This window comes from Erpetoichthys calabaricus, chromosome 5, assembly GCF_900747795.2.
Source record: "Erpetoichthys calabaricus chromosome 5, fErpCal1.3, whole genome shotgun sequence".
Lineage (NCBI taxonomy): Eukaryota > Metazoa > Chordata > Cladistia > Polypteriformes > Polypteridae > Erpetoichthys > Erpetoichthys calabaricus.
In genome coordinates this window covers 214,847,371-214,859,956 of record NC_041398.2, presented here as the reverse complement: position 1 = coordinate 214,859,956, position 12,586 = coordinate 214,847,371, and the positions used below count along the sequence as shown (strand labels likewise).

The 12,586-nt window shown below is 37.0% G+C and overlaps 1 protein-coding gene across 5 annotated transcripts in view; it reads left to right on the top strand.

The window, feature by feature from the left end:
• The window catches only part of malt1 (MALT paracaspase 1), a 65,683-nt gene extending 53,415 nt beyond the window's left edge, over nucleotides 1–12,268 (top strand). For all 5 annotated transcript variants that reach the window (XM_051927625.1, XM_051927624.1, XM_028802505.2 and 2 more), the window contains 3 exons: nucleotides 1,208–1,365; nucleotides 5,994–6,119; nucleotides 10,827–12,268. In XM_051927625.1, the coding sequence (XP_051783585.1) occupies nucleotides 1,208–1,365; nucleotides 5,994–6,119; nucleotides 10,827–11,315 (773 nt within the window). In that variant the 3' untranslated portion in view covers nucleotides 11,316–12,268. The remainder of the gene's footprint in view (nucleotides 1–1,207; nucleotides 1,366–5,993; nucleotides 6,120–10,826) is intronic.
• The last annotated feature ends 318 nt before the right edge of the window (nucleotides 12,269–12,586 follow it).

The following is a 12,586-nucleotide window of genomic DNA, read 5'->3' as shown; positions in this document are numbered from 1 at the left end:
CTATGCAACGTGCACTTCAGCATTCCTTCTAATGGTGACGTCCTAAATCAGAAAACAGTTCTTCAGTGGGTGTCTAAATTCAGACAGACAGAGACAATATTGAAGAGAAAATTTCCAGGCCGTCCTCGGATTGTACAAACACCTGAAAACATCCAAGCTGTAAGGGGATCAGTTTTGCAGTCTCCTAGACAGTCAGCATGCAAACATGATTCTGCCTTAGGCATTTTCAGCATGTCTTTGAGGAAGATTTTGCATGAGGACCTTAATTTCCATCCATACAAAATGATTGCAGTGCAGGAACTCACTGGGAGAGCTGTAGAGAAATGTGCGTGAACATTCTGCAAACTGTTCATCAAGATGCCATCGTCATGTGCAGCGACAAGGCACATTTCCATTTGAATGGTTGTGTAAATAAGCAAAACCTTTGATACTGGGCTGAAACCCACAGTGAGCATGTTACACTTTGGTACGCGGTGGCAGAATTTGGCATTGTAGACTGTTACTTTTTTTGAGGAGAGGGAAGCAACAGTCACCATCACTTCAGAACGTTACATTGAAATGTTACAGAACTTTTTGCGGCCCCAACTAGAAGAAATGTATGTGTTGGGTGCCTGGTTTCAACAGGATGGAGCAACAGCTCATATGGTGCAGAGATCCATGCAAGTTTTGCGGGAGATGTTTCCGGGGAAACTGATCTCCCTGCACAGCGATGTCGGGTAGCCTTTACATTCGCCTGTTCCCACTCTGTGTGATTTCTTCTTGTGGGGCTACCTCAAGTTGAAAGTGTACACACACCAACCTCGAAACCTTGGAGCCCTCAAGGACACTATTCGCAATGAAATCGCCGCTATTCCCCTTGAAATGGCCAAACGAGTCATGCAAGCATTCAGAAATCATCTCGAAGAGTGTATTGCTAATGACGGCCACCACTTTGAAGACATCATTTTTAAAACACAGTGAAAGAATCTATTTTGTGTACCCTTTATTGTGTCGTAATGAAATTTATTTTATCTTGTAGCGTTTTTTTTGTAGAATAAATGTTTGAAATGTGGTATTTCTTTTTGGCTCACCCTATATTAGCATTTTTCTAAATGTGATTAATTGAAATATGACCATGCACTGTATGCATTTAACATTTAAATAGGACACAGTTCAGGATATTGAGTCTCTTTTAAGATTTCCTGACTTGATGCTATTTTGTTTCTAGAGCTTCCCGAAAGCATGTGTTTAGACTTTGACTGTGGAGTCAAGATTAAACTTGGGTTTGCTGCCGAGTTTTCTAATGTCATGGTGATTTACACAAGTATTGTGAAAAAACCAATTGATATGACGTCCTGCCAAGCATATGTTACAAATTTTACACCGGTAAGACTTGTGATTTTTTTTTTTCCATAACTGTAAAGTGATTCTTCTTTCTGTGCTGAATTTGTAAGTTAGTGTTTATAATTTTTGTTCTAAATTGTTGAAGTGTACAATACATAGTCATCGTCATCATCATTGGTTTCTCTTTCAGATTAATGGAAATGACTCTGTGATTTGAGTCATTTATATATTCTGCTTCTGTTTGTGATTTTTTTATAAATGTATTTATCACAACCATAGTTTTTCCTGTTAAAAAGATGCAGTCATCGAGTAGCCTGTGTTGTTTTTAATGTTTTATAATAAACTGATGAGAAAAAAGAAATGTGACACCAGTTTTTGGATTGAAATTTCAAACTTCATTGCTATAATAACGATACACAAAAAAGGACAACTGAAAAACGAAACAGTTCAACAATAATGGAAGAACAATAAAAACAGTGGTATTGCAGTCTTTTAGCATCTTGTTTGACCTCCTCCTGCAGTCACCACTGCTTGACACCTCTGGACACACAGAGCCAAAGAGTTTCTAAATTTGCAGTTGTAGGATTTTATCTCATTCAAGTAGAAGAGTCATGAGAAGTTACTGGCCATTAGCAGGCAGAGGGTTACATCTGTGGATGTTGCCAGCAAGAAAAAGTATTTGTTATAATTACCGTATTTACTCGTGTACCACGCGCCCTCGTGTAAGATATGGACCCTAATTTTTACAAAGAAAATCGCGAAAAAATTTTTTGCCCCATGTACGACACGCGTTGTGATTGTATAGGAAACGTTTAGGGCATGTTTTCCGCGAAATGCCCTTCTGTTTTTGTTGCATGACGAAAGAAAGAGAGAGTGTGAGAGAGAGAGAGAGCCCAAGCAGAAGAAGTAAATATTACAGAAAAAAATTTCCTCTTGTATGACACACACCTGATTTTCTAATGCTAATTTTCGGGAAAAATGTGTGCGTGGTACACGTGTAAATACGGTATTCTACTGTAGGGTGTGTCACTGCCTCTGAACTATTGTACATCATCAGCAGGCGTGGTATTTCCATACTGGTGAACTAAGTTATCACCTTAAGGTGAAAAGATAACTGGTATTGGCAAAATTGAATGGTAAATACTGAGAGAATACACAACTCCATGCTGATAGATCAAGTAAAAAGATGGGAAAAAAACAGCTTTATTTTAAGAGCAGAATGTAATGATCTGATGGGTTTATAGGTCATATAGCTATATCTGTAGACTCCAATGGTCAGAATTTGGATGCGTGTGGTGGTTTTGTATTACCTACATGTGATGTGTGGTGATTACAATGATACTGTGAAGAACAGGAAAACACATTTTTCCCTGTTTTGTATGCTTTAGATATTTTTTTTCAGTTCATGAGACTTGAATATTTTAAAAGTTGCATTTAAGTTGGGGCTTAATTTTACAGTATAATTTCCGGTATTTTATAATGTCGGTCGTATAAGTCAAATGTGGAAAACTCATGCTATTGGTCCAAGAGATTATGATATGCTAACGCCCACCTGAGAGAGTAACTACGGTCTTTTTTTCTATGTATTATGCCTACGTGACCACACAGTAATACCTGAACTATTCTGAAGCGACGTTTGCACTGTTTTGTGTTTTTTTGTATCTCACACCCTCATACACCTTCATCTTAAGAGCATCCCTTATCTACAATGGAGTGCTCGATCAGAAGAAAATATAAAGATGGTTTTTAAATTAAAAGTCATTGAAGTGGTGAAAGAAATTGGTAGCTGCACCTCTGCAACAAAATTCAATGTATCTGAGAAACTGGTGCGAGATTGGAGGAAGCAAGAAGATGTAAAAAAAAAAATTTAAGTGTTGAATTTTTGAACGGACGTATAAGTCGAGGTCTAATTTTATGATCGATTTTTCGGGTTTCAAGACCCGACTTATATGCGAATATATATGGTGTTTAAATTTTTTTTCATTTCGTTTTTGCAACACTGTTTTAGAATTTTTGTGGGCAGATAATGGGTTGTTAATAGAGTTTGTCTGTTTGCTGAAGACTGTCTCCAGAGAGCCACTGTGATTCGCATCACCAAAACTTGCTTATAAATTCCTTTGCAGCACTAGTAGAAACTTATCCAAAATTATGGATTTAGTCTGTGAACAAGTGCAATTTAGGTTCTGGCATTCTGGCGTATGGTTCATAGCTTTCTCATCTCATTTGAATTTGACTGCATCTCAACACTTTAGCTCTGGTTGAATAATAGTACTCTAGTAAGTAACCATTTACAATTTATCTCCGACTATGACAAAGTTTTAGCCCACAGTTGTTTGTTTGTTTGTTTTTTATAATTTAAAAAAATATTTGGTGGCTGAATTACACATGTCATATACATGTGCAGTATTAAAACCTATTCTTTATACAGTCAGTATACTGTATTACCAACAATGGAAGTAAATAGTAATAGGAGTCTTTTTTAAATAAAAATATGTAGTTCTGAGATAGATATGGACCAGCCCAACAAAAGTCACCTAGTGGGAAACTAAAGCGTTTCATAGTTTGTGTTCAGCCAAGGAAACTGGAGTAGCAGCCAAAAGTTTTATCAGTTTGGAGGGAGTTTTACAATGACATTGGTAAATCTCACTAACTTCCCATAATTAAGAGTTATGTTATTGTTAGAAGAAGTGTACATTCATTAGAATAAATGCATTTTTTGAATGTTTCTAACTTTTTTAAAATTTCTGCCAGTGTGGTCTCATCTACCATCAAACTCGCTAATTTGGCTAGGACCAACAGTAGAGTATTAAACTCCTAAAAAATTCATTTGCTGAGACTTCTCATTTTCCCTTTCTTCCCTAAATTTGTTGAGGGTCTAACTCATATTGCTCACTCTAATAAAATAGACATCTCAGACAGCTGGTGCTTACTCTTTAACACAGCACCCCACTACTAAAAAGAGAAGAGAGTTTAACAATATCCGTGGTGAAGGATTTGAAAACAGTGTTTCAATAAGTTTCAATTGTGTAAGAACTACTGAAAGTAATTTTTCAACAGTGTATATTGAGTTAAGCCTAAAGGTGGTTGTTTATTTTTTGTTAGAACCTAATGGCATGAGATTTACAAAGGCAAATCACCCAAGGTGTAGCATACTGCAATACAGTAATACTACAGCTGAAACTGATTGCTCAATGTGCATTCTTAAATTGTCTAGTTTACTATTAAAATTCCATAAACATAGTGCTTCTGATTTTAGATGAATCATTGCCAACTCTGTGCTTATAGTGTTCTGACACCGCACTTAATTTAAACAGCACCTTTGTTAGCTGGTTCTTTATTATGTTCGTCTTTGCACTTATAGAAGCCACTGAAATAAAATTAGAACCTTGTGTCAGCCAATTTTGCCTAATCAGTATAAGCTTCTGAAAGAGACATGATGAAATATTGTCTGTATCTAAGCTTGTACAAACATTAGCATGTAGAGAGCAATACTAATTATTTACACCTGTACTCCTCTGTTCCTTTAATCTTATTGAAACAGATGATAATTATATTATGCAGTAAGCACAGGACAACATGCATGTCATAGTAACAGGTGGAAAAGAGTTACAAATGGAATATTGAAAGGATGCTAGTGTATCAAGGAGTTTTCATGTTTGACTAAACAGGAATTCTGATACCAATTTAATCAGATTATTTTTTTTTTTAATTTATAATGTTAAGAAGTGCAACATAATATTGAACTGCTGTCTGGCTAGCTACACTAGAATTGCACAACAAATGGAAACATGAAAAGATATGTGTCTGTCAAGGATTTGAGCAGCAAACAAATTAAATTGTTGGTTTATTTTGGCTAGGCTTGGTCTATCCCTTCAGTAGTCTATTTTCTAAATTGACATTTTTACACTTTCATTCTTAGCAATGCCTGGATAAGGATAGGAACCAGGCCTCTGACACTGTAATATTTGCCTGTTGTTCTTGAGTTTTCCTCTTGTTTTGTAGTTACCTCTCACATCCAAGAATTCTGCATTATATTAACAGGCAAATCTAAGTGTTTGTGTATGTGACAGGACAGCAACATATCCAGAGCTGATTCTTGCCCTAGGCACTTTCTGAAACCATAAAATTGTAATGAGTTGGTTAAGAATATGGGCAGATGGATGGATTTTTATTAAAGGCAATATGAAGCTTACTGTCACCTATTTAGCACTTCTTCATTTCTTCATATACAAATGTAGTCCACAGCAGATAAGAAATACAAAACACTTCAGGTTTTTTTCTTAAGGTTAGCTTTACAGTAAGATGACCAGAGTTTGGGTGTGACATATAAGTCTGCATGCTGTGGGACGACTTTAAAGGGAAGCTAAGTGGATTGTATGAAGAGATGTTTGTAACTGTAATGGCCTTCTCCTGAGTCTATGCAGCTATTGCAGCTCTTTGGTCTTCAAAGTAAGTGCAAAGTACTGTTATTTCATAAAAAATTATGAAAAACTGAAATAACAGTATTTAATTAAATGCAGTGTGATAAGAATTTAATTGTCTATGGAAATGTTTTACATACCTTATTACAATGGGCTTTGAACACAGGCATTAATGACTGAACTTGTATAGGAGATTTTATTGATTTATCTGTTTTATCTTATGTTTTTAATAAACATTTCTTACTTTAGGACCTGGATGTAGACCCCAAGGAAACAAACAAAGTCACCCCTGAGGAAACTGGTAGTTATTTACTGTCTAAAAGTCTTCCTGAACACTGTCTGTATACAAGACTAAGTTCCCTGCAAAAACTAAAGGTAAGGGTCTACTGGACACAATCCAACATTTCCCCCTAACCTCTTTTACTAAAACCCTTTATATCCCAGGACATGTATTTTACCCGTTATAACTTCCCTGTGAGATTTAAATCAACACTGTTTTCTATTGCTTGTTGAAAATAATGGCTTACTAAAAAAAGATGTTCCTTAATTCTATTAAACAAATTGACATTATGTATTTCACTTTGAGTACTTTGCTAAAATACACTCCTTAAGGACACAACAACAAGATTGCAGTGTAAGCAGTTGAGGCAGGAGCAGAAGTAGCATTTTCGGCTGAATCAATGAACAGTCCTAGGACATCAGGCCATGATGGAGGTATAATCAACACATCACCCACTTTCTGCTTTTTAGATATGAAATCATTAGTATTATTTAACAAATAAAAAAATGAGTGAAGAATAAAATAGGTTTGTGATCAGACCATAGATGATAGCTAAAATAAATCCTATATGTGGTATTGTAAGTGCATCCATGGTTTATTTTAATTAATTAGTGAAGATATTTTTATAAGAACATTTACTCTTTTCAAAGAAATCAGTCACAGTCTGTAAAAGTTGTAATTTCATTCCATACTGCAATCTACCTGTATGACCATGAACAAGCAGCTTAACCTGCCTGTAATTTAAATTTAGAAATTAAAAATTTGTATTATTTTTGTAGTGTTTTGGTGTGTTGGCTACTATAAAAGGCAGCATAATTCAGTTTTTTTCATATTTATATTTACCAAAATATTTTGTAGAAGGTCACACTCCAAAAATGTTTACAGTGCATACAGAAAGTATTCAGATCCCTTCACATTTTTCTGTGTTGCGGCCATGTGCTAAAATTGTCTCAATTCATTTTTCCATAATCAAGCAACACTCAATACTTCAGAATAGCAAAGTGAAAATAAGATTTTGGAAATTTTTGCAAAAAAAAAAAAGAAAACGGTGAAATATCACATTGACGGAAGTATTAAAACCTTTTATTCATATTTATTTGAAATACCTTTGGCAGCGATTATGCATGGAGTCTTCTTGGAAATGATAAGGCAAGCTTCCCACACCTGGATTTGGGGATTTTCTACTTTTCTTCTCTGCAGATCCTCTCAGGCTCTGTCAGGTTGGATGGAAATTGTCAATGGAGAGCTATTTTGAGATCTCTCCAGAGATGTTCAATTGGGTTCAATTCTGGGCTGTAGCTGGGTTACTCAAGAATATTCACTGAGTTGACCCGGTGCTTAAGGTCATTGTTCTGTAGGAAGTAAACCTTTGGTCCAGTCTTAGGTTCAGAGTGTTCTGAAGCAGATTTTTGTTAAAGATACAGAATCTCTTAATACTTTGCTGTTTAGCTTTCCCTCGACCCTGACAAGTCTCCCAGCCCCTGCAGCTGCCAACACCATGCTTTGATGTTGGAATGGTATTGTGTAGATGATGAGTGATTCCTGGTTTCCTCCAGATGTGATGCTTACAATTGAGGCCACAAAGTGCAATCTTGGCTTCATCAGAACAGAAAATATTGTTTCCCTTGGTCTGAGAGTTTTTAAGGCCTTTATGCATACTCCAAACTGGCATTTATGTGTCATCTGGACATTTTGCCATACAGCCCAGACTAGTGGAGTGTTCCAGAAGGAAAGTCACCACTGCAAGTTCCTCCCATTTCCACTCAATTTCTGTGGAGCCCAGACAGAGTGACAATTGGGTTCTTGTTCACTTACCAAGATCCTTCTCCTCCGATTACTCAGATTCACCATTTAGACAGCTCTACCTAGAGTCATGGTTGTTCCAAATTTATTCCATTTATGAGTTATGGAGACCACTGTGCTCTTGGCAGCCTTCAATGCTGCAGGCATTTTTGTAGCCTTCCCCAGATTTGTGACTCGACTCAATCCGGTCTTTAAACTTAGACTCTTACGTCTAGTTAAGCCCCTAACCCCTAACTTTTTGCCTGGCGCTGAGCATGTTTTTTCTTGAATTATAAAAATTATATGTAAACATTCATACTTGATATGTCTGCACATGTATTACATCATGGGATGGCATTCAGTATGAAAAGTTACTTTATTAAATGATAATTGGTTGCTTATATGTTTGTGTCTGGTGTTGCCAGAATATGTCTTTAAGTTTCAGAAAATTAATGAATGGACTGATCTTTCTCCTTCAGACTGATTTGCACCTGTATTTTTAATTTAAGCATTTCTATATTTGATTGTACATTTTTACATATCGTGTTTATAACTTTTGTGAAAATATCACACAGCACCATATCTCTTTTGCAACTGTGATTGAAAAATGATGGGGTGTAATCATTTAGTTGTCCAGCAGATGGTAGAATGTCAGCACAAGAAACATCCTCTAAATGGACTGGTGCAGCAGTATCTGTAATCATATCTTAAGCTTACTTTTCAGTAGAAAAGGAACACATGTTGTATTTTTCTACCTTTTAAAAAATACATATTTATTTCTTTGACCAACTATTTTTACGTCTAAATTGACTGAGTAACTGTTATAACAATTTTTGCAAAGCCTTTGAGAATTACAAAAAATGTGACACTATAAACTCGGTTTAAGAAGTTGGTTAGCTAATATGAATGTATGTACCAAATAAGTGCAAATTTATGATTGATTATCTATGACAAAACCTCCAGGTTTCCATGAAATATTTGGACTCAGCATTTTGTGATCTGCCATTTGTTGTTCATATTTGTTAACTGGGCCTATAGAGTACTTTGTACAAGTTTTAAACTCCTCTCTCTCACTTACATAATTTTAACTACCTATATACTTTTCAATTATAATTTAGTTGTCTTTTGATCAACGTCTGAACTTTTGTTCAGAAATGACCTGTTACGCTTTTTCATTTGGGTGCTAACACATTGTGCAAGTTTTATAGTTTGTTCCCTTGTCAGCAGCCATACCATATGCACTTCACAACTACCTGAAGCTAAGCATGTTTGCACCCAGCCAGTACTTGGATGGGAAACCATCTAGGAAAAAGCTTGGGTTGCTGCTGGAAGAGGTGTTGGTGAGACCAGCAGGGTGGGGGGCTTCTTACGCTGTGGTTTGAATGTAGATCCGAATGCCTCAGTGCAGTGATGAGGATTCTTTGCTGTAAAAAATGGTGCCGTCATTCAGATAAGATGTAAAACCGAGGTCCTGTCTATTCTCATACAAGTTCTCTGGGTTTCCTTTGTAAAGAGTAGGGTGTAGTGTCCTGGCTAAATTGCCCACCATGGCCTAGTCATTCTTAATCATCTCCTGTCTTTACTTGGCTCTCAAATTTGAATGGGGACACTGGACGTTTACAGGGTGACTGATGTGTGATTACAATGCAAAGAAAGCCTCCAGAAATTTTGATTCATTAAAGATACGTCTGAGAGTGCACAAGTAACAGATTCCAGCAAGCAGAACTTCATCCTGTATGACGCAGTGCTTCAGGATTGTACTGCAACAAGGCAAGCGCAAGTTTCCTCAAGCAAACGCGTTCAAGGTGGCACTGCTAGTTTTTGGTTATTGTTTACTTTTTCAATGTTTTTGTGACTTTGTTTGTAATTTTTTTCCCAACTGACAAAAATCACTACCAGATTCTTTCCAGCTTTTCATTCCGAGTCTCTTTCCTGGCTGTACAGTAATCCCTCCTCCATCGCAGGGGTTGCGTTCCAGAGCCACCCGCGAAATAAGAAAATCCGCGAAGTAGAAACCATATGTTTATATGGTTATTTTTATATTGTCATGCTTGGGTCACAGATTTGCGCAGAAACACAGGAGGTTGTAGAGAGACAGGGACTTTATTCAAACACTGCAAACAAACATTTGTCTCTTTTGCAAAAGTTTAAATTGTGCTCCATGACAAGACAGAGATGACAGTTCTGTCTCACAATTAAAAGAATGCAAACATATCTTCCTCTTCAAAGGAGTGTGTGTCAGGAGCAGAGACTGTCATAAAGACAGAGAAAGCAAACAAATCAATAGGGCTGTTAAGCTTTTAAGTATGCGAAGCACCGCGGCACAAAGCTGTTGAAGGCGGCAGCTCACACCCCCTCCGTCAGGAGCAGGGAGAGAGAGAGAGAGAGATAGAGAGAGACAGAGAAAAACAAACATGCAAAAATCAATATGTGCCCTTCAAGCTTTTAAGTATGCGAAGCACCGTGCAGCATGTCGCTTCACTAAGCAGCTGCGCAGAAGGTAGCAACGTGAAGATAATCTTTCAGCATTTTTAGACAAGCGTCCATATCGTCTAGGTATGCGAACAGCCCCCCTGCTCACACCCCCTACGTCAGGATCAGAGAAAGCGCAAGAGAGAGAAAGAGAAAAGTAAGTTGGGTAGCTTCTCAGCCATCTGCCAGTAGCGTCCCTTGTATGAAATCAACTGGGCAAACCAACTGAGGAAGCATGTACCAGAAATTAAAAGACCCATTGTCCTCAGAAATCCGCGAACCAGCAAAAAATCTGCGATATATATTTAAATATGCTTACATATAAAATTCACGATAGAGTGAAGCTGCGAAAGGCGTAGCGCGATGTAGCGAGGGATCACTGTATTTTTGACTTTGTTGGGCAAAACCCGACCACAGGTGTTGTGATCCTGAAGAGACTGTTGCGGCATTCTCACAAGTATTTCCAACAAGGCAAAATATTAACATTGTTCCTCCTTCCTCATCTTTAACAAAATGATAAAATTATTTTTTTATATTCTTTCCACAAGGAACATCTTACATTCACTGTATGCCTCCAGGGCAGATTCACCTCTGTGGATGATCTGGTGGACTGGAGGAAGGAAGTCAACATTGGAAAGCCTCTCATTGCCAAGCTGGACATTCATCGCCAGGTCAGAAGAAACAGCTGCCTACAGACCTGTCGCATGCCTCATAGTCCATCTCACAGTCCCGGCCCCAGCCCTTCTCATAGCCCAAGCACTGAGCATCAGTATCACCAATATTCTCACCAGCCATTCTCCAGTTCCCATTTGGGAGTTTACCACCATGGCCATGCTTTCATGAGCAACATGGAAAGCCCTCCTCCCGTAGATGACTTTGACTGCAGCAGAATGTATTCTAATATTTCCCATTATAGTCAAGCACAGTCGATTATGACCAATAGAATTAATGTCCCCATTGAAACAACTGATGATATTAATGAGCTGCACAGCAGCTTTATAGACAGCCTTGAGCTTAACAACACATTACTGAATTAGATCTAACCCTAAATTGATTACTGGGGTCATTTCTGCCATGGTATTTGGTTTTGTTTTACTTTTAAAGTTTCAAGCATTTTAGCGTGTAAAAAAACACTGATAAAGTTGCAACATTTTGAAATGTAATACACATATTTTATTACTTGCTACACAGTAGTATTTCTCTACTATACCATGCATAAGAATTGTTTCTAATAAAACTGAGTTTTGCTGCGGTAGAAGTCTTAAAAAAAATTTTTAAAGCAAGACAACTAAAAGTTTTTTTCTTGCAGTTAAATGTTTAATTGTTGATTTTTTTTTTGGTCCAATTGAAACAGCCCAGCATATCTTGCCCAAATTATCTACAGTTCATTAACTTCTAAATGCTCATTCTGTGGGCCACTTGATGAAACAGACCAGTAAGTTATAAGCAGAGAAGTCGCTCTGAGTGCTGAGTGTTAGACGATCAGTTGTCACCACTACTGTGTCCTGCATTGAGCCATGCTGAGTAGGTTGAAAATATTCAGTGTCACCCATGCCAAAATAGCTACAAGGAGTCTCACTCAATCAAAATGTTATGAACGTCAGTGGTACAGTTTATAAGTAATTTGAAAAAATCTAATTTTAATTGTGTAAAGACTGTAATGATTTATTCCTTTTATTTATTTTGCCCTGGAATCAAACCAGCAATCAGAAGGCATAAGTAAGAAGACAGGTTTAACATTATATATAATGTATAATAATTGTGTATAAAACTTATTTTACCATTTGCCTTTTTTTTTTGCTTAAAAGTTATAACAAAAAAATGAAAATCTCAATAGAAAATATAAATCGAACTGTATGTAACTGTACCTATGATAATGAATTATAATATTTAGAGTCTGTTTGGTGTCTGACATATATAATTTACATTCTTTCATATTTTTTGATATAATGTGATATTATTCAAACCAATAAAATTTTGTATACTTTTCTGTTTTGGTTGTTATAATATATTTATTTCTACTCAACAAATTATGTGTGGTATGGAAAACATCATGTAATTTCACCCAGGCAACACGGGGCACAAAGCTGAAAACTACTCTGTAAGGGGGGAACAAAGGCCAAACATGCACACAGCCTCATGGGGCCAGTTAACTTAACTGGCACATCTTCGGGACATGGGGGGGAACCAGCGTCCCCAGAGAAAAACACTTGGACAAGGAAAGCGTGTAGACTCCTTTCAGAGTAGGACATTTGGGTGCCCTTTGAGCGTTCTTCTCTGTACATTTCAAAGAGTTACTATGTCTTTT